This window comes from Entelurus aequoreus, linkage group LG19 (genome assembly GCF_033978785.1).
Source record: "Entelurus aequoreus isolate RoL-2023_Sb linkage group LG19, RoL_Eaeq_v1.1, whole genome shotgun sequence".
NCBI classification, from domain to species: Eukaryota; Metazoa; Chordata; class Actinopteri; order Syngnathiformes; family Syngnathidae; genus Entelurus; species Entelurus aequoreus.
Genome location: NC_084749.1, coordinates 5,424,356 through 5,440,117, shown reverse-complemented (window position 1 = coordinate 5,440,117; position 15,762 = coordinate 5,424,356). Strand labels below are relative to the sequence as shown.

The 15,762-nt window shown below is 39.5% G+C and overlaps 1 protein-coding gene across 1 annotated transcript in view; it reads left to right on the top strand.

The window, feature by feature from the left end:
* haus5 (HAUS augmin-like complex, subunit 5) overlaps window positions 1-15,762 on the top strand; it is a 40,545-nt gene that overhangs the window by 12,834 nt on the left and 11,949 nt on the right. Inside the window, exons 10-15 of the mRNA XM_062027729.1 lie at window positions 5,584-5,708; window positions 5,781-5,862; window positions 5,929-6,083; window positions 13,260-13,422; window positions 13,487-13,567; window positions 13,640-13,785. Of these exons, the coding sequence (XP_061883713.1) occupies window positions 5,584-5,708; window positions 5,781-5,862; window positions 5,929-6,083; window positions 13,260-13,422; window positions 13,487-13,567; window positions 13,640-13,785 (752 nt within the window). The remainder of the gene's footprint in view (window positions 1-5,583; window positions 5,709-5,780; window positions 5,863-5,928; window positions 6,084-13,259; window positions 13,423-13,486; window positions 13,568-13,639; window positions 13,786-15,762) is intronic.

Below are 15,762 nucleotides of genomic sequence, written 5' to 3'. Positions count from 1 at the left end.
ATTTTATGTATTTAGACATAATTGTACCAACTTTTTTTTTTTTTCCCTCCAACTTTTGTGGCACTGGCATGGCGCCCCCTGATGGACGGCGCCCTTAGCATTTGCCTATACCAGGGGTCGGCAACCCACGGCTCCGGAGCCGCATGCGGCTCTTTGACCACTCTGATGCGGCTCAGCTGCATACTTGCCGACCCTCCCGATTTTCCCAGCAGTTTACTTACGATCTCCGTGACTCTCCTAGAAATCCCTCGAAGAAAATATTTTCTGATTTTCACCTTAACAACTGAATTAAGGGCATACCCTGATGGCTCTGCATTTATTGTCCTCAATAGGTTGTACAAACAGCATGCCAGACAGGTCCCATGTTGTATTGAGCTTGGACTTGTACACGTAGGAGACAGCGAGGTATACTTGGTCAACAGCCACACAGTTTACACTGACAGTTGCCGTACAAAACAACTTTAACACTGTTACGTTACAAATATGCGCCACACTGTGAACCCACACCAAAAAAGAATGACAAACACATTTCTGGAGAACCTGCGCACTGTAACACAACATAAACACAACACAACAAATACCCAGAATTCCATGCAGCCCTGACTACAAATCCCCCCTATAAGGTAGCCGCTTATAGTCTGGAATTTACAGTAGGTTGAATTGTCGCTTTGGCCATGAAGATGAAACACGATTAAGTATTTTAAAGTTTGTAGGTATCGTTTGCCTCCATTAGTGCATTTTTTTTTCATATGACCTTGTCGCAACAGAAATATTGTGTATAGTTCTGCGATGAAATTCAGGCTTTAGTGTTTGTTTGTTGGACCAGTCAATAGAGAAGAAGAGTTGCAGAGCCACATTGACGTGTTGACTACGTCTTGTCGTGGGCATGATCATCCTGCCTCTTGCCTGCATGTGTGTTATTGCAGAGTATCTTTATTGCAGCTCTACATGAGGAAAACATCCTCAAGGAAGCCTCCTATCCTCTACAACAGTGGTCCCCAACCACCGGGCCGCGGACCGGTACCGATTGGTACCGGGCCGCACAAGAATTAAAAAAATATATATATATACTTTTTTTTCTTTTTTTTTTAATGAAATCAACATAAAAAACACAATATATACATTCTATATCAATATAGATCAATACAGCCTGCAGGGATACAGTCCGTAAGCACACATGATTGTATTCATTTATGTAAAAAAAAAAAAAAAATTTTTTTTTTTTATGAAATCAACATAAAAAACACAATATATACATTCTATATCAATATAGATCAGGGGTGGGCAATTAATTTTCACCGGGGGCCGCATAAGCAACCCGAGCACTGCTGGAGGGCCACACGACAATATTTCAATTAAATTTTGCTCAATATTATTTTTGATATACCGTAAGATAAATAATAATGATGATAATAATAATAATAATAATTAATAATAATAATAATAATTTAATTTAACCTCACTTAACTTTATACAAAAGCAGATTGCTTTTGATGGTCACTTTATCCTGCATTGTCCAACATTTTTCCCCATCAGATTTGGACAACCATCTGTTGTTAAAAATAGTTTTTAATCATATTTATTTTATATTGTTTTTTATATTGGTTTTATATGTAATTGTTTTTTCTTTTTATTCAGTCATTGGTGGAGCTAAGGATAATATTTGAATATTGTTTTTAATATTGTTGTGCAGCACTTTGGAAACATTTTGTTGTTTAAATGTGCTATATAAATAAAGTGGATTGGATTGGATTGTCACACCTGCCAGCTTGTCCCATTTCAGTCCTAACATGTCCAAACACGCATTTACCTATGTGAACAAGTCATTACCTGTGGTTGTCTCTTTAATTGACTGCATGGCTGCCACCTACTCCGTGATTTGAAAGTCTGCAGTTATCCCACGTAAGAAGAAGAGCAGCTGGAGGTGTCACGTACATCAGAGCTCTCATCCAAAGTTAGCGAAAAACAGCCCAAGTCTCCGGGCATACAGCGCAACAGAGTCCAATAAGCACTCCTTAATAAACTCTCCGTCAGAAAACGCCTTACTTTTTCTGGCGCTTTTGTGAGAAATGACGAAACTTGTCCTGACGGCTGCATCTCTGGGGGTGTGAAATATGGCACAAAGTCCTTGTTGGGTTTGCAGTTTTACCATCAACGCATCAGCCTCCCTTGCGCGCGCTTCATCAGACACATTCCGGTATTTTCCCTCGTGTTTCTTCGTGTAGTGGCGATTAAAATTATATTCTTTAAACACAGCAAGCTGTGTACCACAAATTAAGCACACGGCTTTACCATTAATTTATGTAAAGAAATACTTGCCAGTCCAAAACACGCCATTCGTCATCAACTTTTCTTTTTTTAGCGTCTCATCACTTGTCGCTGTGCACCTGCACTCACAGGTTACACACGGACATATGGCATGAATAACACATTTCAAAATAAAAGCAGCACAGTTGTATTGCGCGCACGACATAGATGTTTTTTAAACTTTATTTTGTAATTTGTTATTGCGCCGTTCAATTCACTCACAATCGCACACGCGCATACGTCCACACGGAAGTAATACAAATAACGCTTTTCAAAACAAAAGCAGCACCGTTGTATTGCACACTCGACATAGATACTTTTTGAAATTTATTTTGAAATTTTTGATTGGCCTCACGCGGGCCGGACAGGGATGCGCAAAGGGCCGGATGCGGCCCGCGGGCCGTACAATGCCCAGGTCTGATATAGATCAATACAGCCTGCAGGGATACAGTCCGTAAGCACACATGATTGTATTCATTTATGTAAAAAAAAAAAAAAAAAATTTTTTTTTTTTTTTTTTTTATGAAATCAATATAAAAAACACAATATATACATTCTATATCAATATAGATCAATACAGCCTGCAGGGATACAGTCCGTAAGCACACATGATTGTATTCATTTATGTAAAAAAAAAAAAAAAAATCCCCCCCCCCCCCTACCGGTCCGTGGGACAAATTTTCAAGCGTTGACCGGTCCGCAGCTACAAAAAGGTTGGGGACCACTGCCCTACAATCATCACCACTAACCTGACACAATAATGAGCTGGTCAACAATAACACAGAACCATTTTTATAGGATTGAAAGCTTTGGGTCTCAAATGTTATGTCAAGAATGACGATCGAACATGTATGTCAACATTGACTCATGCTACTCTTTAATAATAATAAATAGAAAATCACTTAGCTGAGCGCAGACGTCCGCCAAGGTCTATCTCCCGATAATAAAGAATCCTTTAAAAAACAGTTATCCGGATCACCAACATAATCTAATCATTTGTTTCTTATCCAATTTCTGACATTTCCTGTAATTTAAATCAAAATATGCCAATAATGTTTTTAAGATATGCGTAGGGATGGGTACCAAATCCGGTAATTATTTGGCACCGACCGTTTGCTGACTGACTCACCACTTCAGCACTTGGCGATCACTCCAGCAGCACTGAGAGCGGACTCAGCCAAACTACCTCTAGGGCAGTGTTTTTCAACCTTTTCTGAGCCGAGGCACATTTTTTCCATTGAAAAAATTCTGAGGCACACCACCAGCAGAAAAAATAAAAAAATGAAACCCAGCAGCCGATATTGACAATAAAAAGTCGTTCTCGCAATTGTTTGATATGAATTCCAACCATAACCAAGCATGCATCACTATAGCTCTTGTCTCAAAGTAGGTGTACTGTCACCACCTGTCACATCACACCCTGACTTATTTGGACTTTTTTGCTGTTTTCCTGTGTGTAGTGTTTTACTTCTTGTCTTGAAGTGAATTATATTTATATAGCACTTTTTTCTCTCTCTAGTGACTCAAAGCGGTATAGCTCGGTTGGTAAGAGTGGCCGTGCCAGCAACTTGAGGGTTCCAGGTTCGATCCCAGCTTCTGCCATCCTAGTCACTGCCGTTGTGTCCTTGGGCAAGACACTTTACCCACTTGCTCCCAGTGCCACCCACACTGCTTTAAATGTAACTTAGATATTGTGTTTCACTATGCAAAACACTTTGAGTCACTAGAGAAAAAGCGCTATATAAATATAATTCACGTTTTACGCTCCTATTTTGGTGTTGATTGTCATGTCATTTGTGGACGCCGTCTGCTCCACACGCTGTAAGTCTTTGCTGTCGTCCAGCATTCTGTTTTTGTTTACTTTGCAGCCAGTTCAGTTTTAGTTTTGCCTTTTCATAGCGGCACTCGCCTTTTGTTTATTTTTGGTTTAAGCATTAGACACCTTTTTACCTGCAAACCATTGTCGTCGTTCCCGACATCTACAAAGCAATTAGCTACCTGCTGCCACCTACTGGTATGGAAAAGTATTACACGGTTACTCTGCCGAGCTCAAGTCAGTACAGACACTCAACAACGGCACATTTAGGGATTATAATTACTGGTTTGCAAAAAATATTTTTAACCCAATTAGGTGAAATTACATAATCTCCCACGGCAGACCAGACAATATCTCACGGTACACTAGTGTGCCGCGGCACAGTGGTTGAAAAACACTGCTCTAGGGGATGTTGCAATTTTCAATGCCAACAAAGAAAGTGACTCAAAAAAACGCGCCAATGTAAAGTAAAGTAATGCTCCACTTTTCCAAAAATGCGCTAGCTTGATGCTAATATACATTGGCTTTGCTATTGACGTGCTGCTGATTAGCATTAGCAATTTTACATCGGGAATTTTAGCACCTCCAAATGCGTTAATGAAAACTACAACTAAGATGCATTTAACAATCAAACAGCTGGTGTGTAATCAGTGTAAACTTATAGTATTAACTTTTTAGGGCGCAACTTCAACCAAAAATACCCCACCCACCAAATACTATACATTACTGCCATCTAATGTCTTGGACTTGCAGGTTAATATCATACTTGCAAATGGCATACTGTAATAAATAAATAAAACAAGATATAACAACTGGACAGCAGTTATCATAATCAACTCATTTTTAAATGTTGCAATAACAATGAGATTTTATTATCAAAACAATATACATTAATTTATACAAAAGTGCCGAAAATTGGTACAGTTGAGTGTCGTATCAATTCCCAGATAGCGGGAATTTATATGGTATGCGTTCAAATGTGAGCATTATCCATTTCTATGTTGCTAACTGAGAGACAAACAAACCTCGAGGAATACATAACCTACTGGCAGAGTTAATTCATTGAAGGATAAATGAAATTGCCAGGTATGGGCTTTTTTTTGTTTTGTTCGTCTGACTCTTCCATACAGGCTGCAAGAGGGTTCGCTCTTTGCGGATTAAAATAAACCATTATTTACTCTCTTGGACTTTGAGGCAGGGCTGTTGGCACACACGCAGTGAAACTGAGCTGCGGAACATAAGCGCAAGGCAACAGAGTAGAAATTATTTGCACATTTCTGACATTTTTATTTAAATAACCAATATCTTTTTGAGTTTTGTTGCTAACTAACAGTTAGACAGACGGACAAAAAAACCCTGGTGATTAATGTCCTGGTGAAGGTAACAACAGGAAATGAGTTTGGCATAAATGCGTTGGTAACTTCAGCGGGTTCCACTATTCCTCCTTGCCGTGTGTTTAGAACCTGTTGGGTGCGTATCCCCCAAGCCACATCCTCTCTGCATTGCAACATTTGGCTGTCAGAGAGCAGAGGGAGTTAGAGGAGAAAGTATCTCAGGATGTCACCCGAGATGTGGCTGCTCTCGGGTAAGCAAAACAATACCTTCATTTTAAAACGGATGCCCATTTTGTGACGTGTACTTCATGTTTTCACTGTAGATTTTGTCACGAAAGTCGTCATCTGCTGGACATATCAGGAGAAGAGGATGACGTCTTGCCGTCCATAGATGCTCTCTTGCAGGTGCTGCGTACGAACACAGTTTGGGAAGATGTTGACACATACTGTATACTGAATGTATTATTCCAGGCCGCATGGCAGAAAGTGGAGGAGAGTCTGGTTGAGTTATCGCAGACTCGCTCCAGAGTCCAACAACTCCAGAACCAGCTGCTGGCTCGCAGGAAAGAGGCGGAGCAGGAAGTGTCTGGGTTGGGTGATGATCCTCACAATGATACTCTGGCACTGTAAGTCCACTCTGCACAATACCTTCACCAAAACAGATCAAGAGGTTTCTGCACACTTGAAACCTTGTACACAAATAAAGCCATTTGGGCTGTTTTGGTCCCAAATTTTCCCTTTTCCAACTACGCCTTCGCCGATAATAAGTCAATTAAACGAAGGATGAATTAAAATGAACTCGATGACCTAAGTAAGTTGCCATGTTCAAGTTTGTTTTCTTTGTCTCTTGCTTCCAAACGGCGTGCAAGTGGTTTCACTCGGCATCGCTCTCAGCGTCTCCGTGCGTTCGTTCAATAGCAGGAGTGAACCCTCTAGTCCAGGGGTGTCAAACTCATTTTGGTTCAGGGGGCCGCATGGAGGAAAATCCAAGCACACACGGGCCGGGCTATTAAAATCATGACTTTAAAACAAAAAAATAAAGACAGCTTCAGATTGTTTTCGTTGTCTTATTTTGGCCAAAAATAGAACAAACACATTCTGAAAATATTACAATAAAAATATAGAAACAAGTACCGGCAGCGGTAAAGTTTAGATTCATGAAGGAAACAAGAAAGTGAATGAATGTTTATAACTGAATACATTTACATATGCATAAAAATGTGCTTTCTTTTGTATTACCGTAATCTCCGGACTATAAGCCGCACCTGACTATAAGCCGCACCAGCTAAATTTAGGGGAAAATACAGATTGCTCCATATATAAGCCGCACCCGACTATAAGCCGCAGGGTTTTGATGTGTAATTAGCGTAGCATATAGGGGTTCCTGCTACCACGGAGGGGATTGTCGGGACAGAGATGACTGTTTGGGTCCCATTTATTAACAATAAATCTTTCAATCATTCAATCAAACTTTCACATCTTTGACATGGCGAACAGCATTCGTGCAGAGTACAAATAATACAACGGTGCAAAGTAATACAAAGTGCTCGCCTGTACGTTATCAAAATAACCAGCCTACCGGTATATGAAAAGTCAGTCTTTAATCATTGTGTCATCGTCTTCCTCCTGCGTACTAAAACCACCGAAATCCTCTTCGTCGGTGTCGGAGAAGAACAGGCCGTAAATAAGCCGCACCCTTGTATAAGCCGCAGGGACCAGAACGAGGGGAAAAAGTAGCGGCTTATAGTCCGGAAATTACGGTATGTGTTTTAATGAATCAAGTAACCTTTATGATACCCTTTTTCCAAAACACAATATAGAGTGTGAGATATAACAGGATAATGCATACGTACATTTATCATTTGTTTTCAAAACTGTTACAAAAAAATTGGGACCCCAAAAATGTACTGTGGGACCCCATTTTATGACTTGATGGGCTCCCTGGGACCCCATTTTGAAAAAGCCTAGCGCCAACACTGATGGAGTATTGGTGCGTGCCAAACCGCAGCAGGCGGCTGTGGCCTGCAGGCCACTTTTAATACTAATCGGATATCATCTGTTGGAACCAGGGGCCGTACTTATCAAGCTTCTTAGAATTACTCCTAAGAAGTCTGCTAAGAGTTGACTTAAGTGTAAATAAATTCTTCGCTGAAAGCTGCACTTAAAAGTTAGTTATCAAGCGTCTTACTCACACTTTCAGCGAAGTGTAGGACTTAATCTTAAGTGTCACACTCAAGAGCTGAATTACGACATTACTATGTGCCGTAAACACAATTTTAGGTGACGTCATTTCTGTGTCCATAGAAATGACCAATCACGGAAGGGAATCCGTTGTCTAAGAATAAAGAAATATCTTGGAAATATTTAAGTGGACAATGGGAGTGTATATTTTGACAATAAACTACAAAATAATACAAAACAAACTAGTCCCCGCCGGCACTCACGCTACCGCTCCCTCTCTTCTATCGCCCACACACTCACTGACGTCACTCACCTCACGGCCACACACATACGCTACTGTCATAACATTTTCTTTCCAATTCATTAATTAGGCAACTAATTTGAAACTGGTGTGGGTGGCTCTATATATACTAGCCCACTGCAGACACATGCAGAAATCAACAAGGAATCGAAAAGTATTAAATCTGTGACAAAAATAATATCCGCTCTGTCTAAACGATACCGTTTGATCAGCTGCTCGTCATAAAAAAAACAAAAAACATTGTTCCGTTCCCTGAACGTTCGCGCACGTCTCTCTCGCCTCAGTGCCATCCCCTGCTGGCAACTCCTAACCACTTAAGACACCTCTGAAGGTCTCTTAAATATCGTGGAGAGTAGGAGTGATTCTTAGACTTAAGAACGTTGATAAAAAGCTTTTATTCTTAAGTTTGAGAGTAGGACTAAATTTCGCAAATTCTCAGGACTTAAGTGTAAAATGGCACTCTAAGAAGCTTGATAAGTACGGCCCCAGATCTTTTCAATACATCCATATTTAAGTGTTACTTTTATTCTTCCATAAGTCCTATTAAAAAACAGCTAGTGTTTGTCCAATTCAGTCTGCTTAGTAAAAGTTTGACTGTGTGTAGGCCTTGAAACTTCTGGAATGCAAACGGTAGACAAAACAACGAGGTAGAAGAGGACGGGGAAGGGAAAGCAAGGGCAGACCGGATAGAGCCACGCATCGGGATAGTTTGTGCAAGGCTGATCTCATTATTGGCAAAGCTTTGACAATAAACAACAAAATACCAACTACTGCTTTTGGTGGTCAATTTAACTCCAGCTTATTTGCCATCAAAAGAACTTGGGAGTGGACAGCAGCTTTAAAATCCCTGGGAGGAAGAGCTGTCTACGCAACACATCCCAGGGGCCATAGATCATTCATTCTTGACTTTGACACATATAGACTCAGTCATCTATAATCTTTGTGTCTATACGTGGAGGCGGCATCGCTGGTTTCTGACAGCGCCAGAAGCTTACTAGTCGCTCCTGAGAAGCACTGCAAGGTAACACAAATCAGGAGGGGGGAAAATTATCACAAATCCAAATGTCCCGTTGTGGGAATATTTTAGGCTTTAAACTGAATGAGCAAGATTTGACTCGATAAGCCAGCATGCTGAACAGTTTTTCCAAACAAGGAAGAAAACTGTACTTCAAGATGTTCAATACTTATAAGTGCAATTTTTGCTAACATAGATTGGGAGTCCATCTTATTTTTATTGATTGGCTATTTATTTAGGATTATTAAAATGTGGTCTGTAGCTATTTTGACATAAATGGAGTGCTTACCCATAATTAACTGGAAAAAAACGTCTCTGGCCGGCTGGACCATTGATTGATTGATTGAAACTTTTATTAGTAGATTGCACAGTACAGTACATATTCCGTACAATTGACCACTAAATGGTAACACCCGAATACATTTTTCAACTTGTTTAAGTCGGGGTCCACGTAACTGTCCGCTGAGTGAGTTACTTTATATTGATCATGATACACGCAGCACATCATGTGTGTATCATGACAGACAGTATACGCTCTATAGCAGACCTGGGAAAATTAAAGGCCTACTGAAATGAATTTTTTTTATTTAAACGGGAATAGCAGATCCATTCTATGTGTCATACTTGATCATTTTGCGATATTGCCATATTTTTGCTGAAAGGATTTAGTATAGAACAACATCGATAAAGTTCGCAACTTTTGGTCGATCTGATCAAAAAAAACCTTGCCCCTACCGGAAGTAGCGTGACGTTGTCAGTTGTTCACTCCCTCATATTTTCCTATTGTTTTCAACGCAGCTAGAGCGATTCGGACGATTACCCCATTGATTTGAGTGAGGATGTAAGATTCGTGGACGAGGAACGTTAGAGTGACGGACTAGAATGCAGTGAAATAAAAAAAATTTTTTCGCTCTGACCGTAACTTAGGTACAAGCTGGCTCATTGGATTCCACACTTTCTCCTTTTTCTATTGTGGATCACGGATTTGTATTTTAAACCACCTGGGATACTATATCCTCTTGAAAATGAGAGTCGAGAATGCCAAATGGACATTCAGTGCCTTTTATCTCCACGACAATACATCGGCGAAATGCTTTAGCTACGAGCTAACGTGATAGCATCGTGCTTTAACTGCATATAGAAACAAAAAAAATAAACCCCTGACTGTAAAGGTAGATAGAAAATCAACAATACTATTAAACCGTGGACATGTAAATACACGGTTAATGCTTTCCAGCCTGGCGAAGGTTAACAATGCTGTGCTAACGACGCCATTGAAGCTAACTTAGCAACCGGACCGCACAGAGCTATGCTAAAAACATTAGCTCTCCACCTACGCCAGCCAGCCCTCATCTGCTCATCAACACCCGTGCTCACCTGCGTTCCAGCGATCGGCGGAAGGACGAAGGACTTCACCCGATGCGTTTGGCGGCCCGGAGACGTAGGAAGTCAAGGTGAGGGCGGCAGCTAGCGCGTCTGCTCTCCAACAAAGTCCTCCTGGTTGTGTTGCTGTAGTCCGCTGCTAATACACCGATCCCACCTACAACTGTCTTCTTTGCAGCCTTCATTGTTCATTAAACAAATTGCAAAAGATGTCCAGAATACTGTGGAATTATGAAATGAAAACAGAGCTTTTTGTATTGGATTCTACGGGGTACCATAACTTCCGTTAAACTGACTTCGTCACGCGCATACGTCATCATACCGCGACGTTTCAGCCGGATATTTCCCGGGAAATTTTAAATGTCACTTTATAAGTTTACCCGGCCGTATTGGCATGTGTTGCAATGTTAAGATTTCATCATTGATATATAAACTATCAGACTGTGTGGTCGCTAGTAGTGGCTTTCAGTAGGCCTTTAAGACCCGGGGGCCAAATGCGGCCCGTTAAGCTTTTCAATCTGGCCCGCCGGACATTCCCAAATATTTTTTTTGATCTTTAAGATGGAAAGTGTAGCTGCCATTATGATGTGCAGTGATGTTTTCAAATGACCGTAAGTCTTCAACTATACTAAGTATTTCAATGGTTGGAATCTGCGCTTTTGCATGATATACTAGTTACTATGGTAATCTAATTAGTTACTATTGTAATGTAAGTCACAACAGCTTAGACAAGGCACCAAGCAGTGTGGGTGGGGAGCATTTCCGCAGAGTGTTTCCAGCCTGAAATGTGGGTGTAATGGACAGATGCGGAAGGAGATTTTTACAACAAAGTTCTAAAGCTTAGTGATATATCACATACATCAGATTGTAGGTGGGTTTATTTTTTACCCGTTGCGTTCATGTTTCGCTGTTTGTTGCATATTTGTTGCGTTTCGCTTAATTGTAAAATATGTCAATGGAGAGGGGGTGTGACGTTCATATGTTGTCAATATTCAGTGTTTTATCGTTCATAGTTAATATTGTAAATCCCACATTCTTTATTTTTATATACATTCTGGGTGTCTCATTCAGTAAAAAAATTTAAAATTCCATTCCGTTTTTAAGGCGGTCTGTCTTAATGTTTTAAGCATTCAGGTTTTGTATTAGTGTTCCTAAAAATCAGATGTAACGTCCCCCAGACGCATGTTTTTCTCTAAATTTGGGCCCCCGCATCAAAATAATTGCCCAGGCCTGCTCTATAGCAGCAAACAAAACATGAAATAATACTTTACAGATACTGTAAAATGATTGTTCATGTTTTTCAGTCAGTACAGATTGGTGTCTTTACAAATTCAAACACGTTTCGTGTTGACATAGAAGCTAGCTTATCTCTTGCCGTAGCTAGCTACGGCTAATACCGAAGCGTGCCGATGTGTTAGTACGCTAGAAGAAGAGTTCCAGTTTGGTTATTATACAGGTTACGGAATGTAAGTGATGTATTTTTCACGGTTTGTGAATGAATTTTTAAAGTGATTTAATGATTGAATTGATTACTCCCATTATCTGCATTGCGAGCCACCTAGAATGAGCCTGTTTTTATATATTAGAAAGCGGGAAAAAAAACACTTTTGTCTTCTTGTCTCTCATAATGATTGTGAATAGAGATGTCCGATAAATGCTTTAAAATGTAATATCGGAAATTATCGGTACCCTTTTTTTTATTATCGGTATCGTTTTTTTAATTTTTTAAATTTTTTTTTTAAATTTATTTATTTTTAAATATTTTTTTTATGTCCTGTCCAGCTTCTCAGGCAAATCATATAGTTGATGTAGATGCCCATATCGGCTGTTCAGATTTACTTTACAAAAGAGAAGTGTAGGATACTTCTCTTGGTGCCTTATTTGTATTTGACTTTATTAAATGTATTTATATTATCATTTGGTGCAGCCTGGCCGGAGCAGGAGGGGATAGAAAGAGAGAAAAAGGAAGACAGAGGGGGGAATTGTGGGGACACGAGGGGGATTAGACAGGGAGACAAAAACAACAACAGCAAACACAACAACAACAACAACAACAATAGAGCAACATCAGCAAATACGACATGTACAAATATAATGGTAAAAGTAATAGCAAAGAAGCAGTTAGCGAAAATAATACAGAAATGACAATGAGCATTATTACACTACAAATGGATCAATACAAATACCAATAGAAATAGTGCTATTGATAATGAACAATACCAATACTTTACCTTTATTATCAACAATACAGTTGTTCAAATGCAACAATATATATACAGAATGATAACTTGAGATACGAAAGAATGCAGAAAAAAAAGAAAAAAAAAAAAAAAAAAAAATATTTTATTAAATCAACATAAAAAACACAAGATACACTTACAATTAGTGCACCAAGCCAAAAAACCTCCCTCCCCCATTCACACTCATTCACACAAAAGGGTTGTTTCTTTCTGTTATTAATATTCTGCTTCCTACATTATATATCAATATATATCAATACAGTCTGCAAGGGATACAGTCCATAAGCACACATGCTGGTCCACTAATAGTACTAACCTTTAACAGTTATAATTACTAGTTTCTATGTAACTGTTTTTATATTGTTTTACTTTCTTTTTTATTCAAGAAAATGTTTTTAATTTATTTATCTTGTTTTATTGTATTTTATTTTTTAAAAAGGACCTTATCTTCACCATACCTTGTTGTCCAAATTAGGCATAATAATGTTTTAATTCCACGACTGTATATATCGGTATCGGTTGATATCGGTATCTGTAATTAAAGGGTTGGACAATATCGGATATCGACAAAAAGCTATTATCGGACATCCCAAATTGTGACCGATAGGCAAAAGTCAACGATTTTGTCAACCAAGTGCCACGCTGGTTTATTCACAATTCTTGTACTCAATATTGTTGTTAGGTCAGCTTTGGATCTGGAGCTCCAGTGTGTGATGAAGGCAGCATCCAGGGATCATATCAGAGACTGGTGCATCCAGCTTGACCAGCACGCCAGAAGCCGGCAGGAGGCGCTGCAGAAGCTTCGCAGCCAGTGGCAGAGCGTTATGGACTTCAGACAACAAGTGGTGAGGCTCAGCGGCGAGTTCTTTACTTCTAGATGTCTTTCCACACATGATGTTGTCTTGTCAGCTCCTCAGACAGGACCAGATAAGGAATCTGATCAAGGGAAACTCATCAGCTAAAACTGAGCTGATCCGGATGCACAAAGAGGTGTGTGTCGTCTTGTATATTTCGGAGAATTGTATCCGCAAACATTCTGACTGTTTTTGTTTTTCGTTTTAGCTGCAGGACTTTTTGGAGGACAAAGTGTTGCCGCAGTTCAACGAGGTCACCGCTGCTGCCAAGAGTCTAAGGAACTCTATCTCCAAGGAGGTTAAACAGTTGGGCACCATTTCACTTCAGGCTCTGGACCGGAGGACTGTCGAAGGGTAAAAACATATAGCATCACTCATATTGATGGGTACCGAATTTGGTACTTTTATAGGCACCGACTGAATTCCGTCAGTACCATTAGGGCAGGGGTCACCAACGCGGTGCCCGTGGGTACCAGGTAGCCCGTAAGGACCAGATGAGTAGCCCGCTGGCCTGTTCTAAAAATAGCTCAAATAGCAGCACTTACCAGTGAGCTTCCTCTATTTTTTAAATTTTATTTATTTACTAGCAAGCTGGTCTCGCTTTGCTCAACATTTTTAATTCTAAGAGAGACAAAACTCAAATGGAATTTGAAAATCCAAGAAAATATTTTAAAGTCTTGGTCTTCACTAACTGACAAAGAAACAGATAACAGATTTGGTGTCCAGTTCAAAGTGTGACATGATTTATTTAAAAATTTGAGAGTTGACTTTTGTATTGTACATGAGTTATTATTTGTACAAACATGGTGCAAAGTAATTTATGATTTGTTAAAAAAGTAGTGGCTAGCTAGTTAAAATGGGATATTGTGATTTCACAAGACTGTCTTAGAAGTGATCATTTGAAAATGTTCAATTTGAAAAATGTGCACTTAGAGAAAATACAAAAATAAAGTGTTGCATATTGATATTTATCTGTTTCTATATATATTTATTGTGAGAAATCATTAAGATGATCTGTGTTTCCACAAGGATAAATATCATTAATTATTAATAATAACATAGAGTTAAAGGTAAATTGAGCAAATTGGCTATTTCTGGCAATTTATTTAAGTGTGTATCAAACTGGTAGCCCTTCGCATTAATCACTACCCAAGAAGTAGCTCTTGGGTTCAAAAAGGTTGGTGACCCCTGCATTAGGGCATTGAGTCACATAAAATCAAACAATGCCATAATTTGATACGTTTATTCCACGTGACGTCACGTCCGGTTGCAGACTAAACACCAGCTCACGTAAACAACCACTCAGCCAAACTCCCTCTGGATAATGTTGCAATCTTCAACACCAACAAAGCAGGTGTGCTTTGTAGAAAACACTCAAATGTAAAGTAAGGCTTCACTCTTTCAAAATGGGCTAGCTTGATGCTAATTTACATTGGATTTGCTATACACAGGCTACTAGCGATTGTATTCGGCGATTTCAACACCTCTAATTTAGTAATTAAACCCGCAACCAGAGGTGGGTAGAGTAGCCAGAAATTGTACTCAAGTAAGAGTACTGTTACATTAGAGATTTATTACTCAAGTAAAAGTAAGGAGTAGTCACCCAAATATTTACTTGAGTAAAAGTAAAAAGTATGTTGTGAAAAAACTACTCAAGTACTGAGTAACTGATGAGTAACCTGTTCGTTTAATGATGACGGCAACAAATAATGCACAAAAACATAAAAATAGCAATTCAGAGCCAGGAATATCTCTTAAGAAACTAAAACAATAATATATATTAAATAATAATATATATTAACATAAAAAACACAATAACTTACCAGCACCATAGGCTCAGTAAGCAGAGATTACAAAGGAAAATAACAAGTTAGCCTTTACGCAAACCATAAACTGATAGGTGTGGGCTGCACCTGGGAACACACTGTGCACTTCTGATTGGTGTTTCTATGCGTGTGTGTGTGCGTGTGTGTGTGTGTGTGTGTGTGTGTGTGTGTGTGTGTGTGTGTGTGTGTGTGTGTGTGTGTGTGTGTGTGTGTGTGTGTGTGTGTGTGTGTGTGTGTGTGTGTGTGTGTGTGTGTGTGTGTGTGTGTGTGTGTGTGTGTGTGTGTGTGTGTGCGTGCGTGTGTGTGTCTTTGTATGTCTGTCTATGAGGCTGCAGTGCGTTAATAAATGTCCCCACACGATGTACATTTGACAGTGATTCATAGCAGGGAAGCTAACATCAGCCTACGGTGACAGCCAAAATACCTACTAACGTTACTTACCGCGATGTGCTTCCTCAAATTTGACTTTGAGTTCATGTAAGCTTAAGCTTGTTGTTGTTTGGCG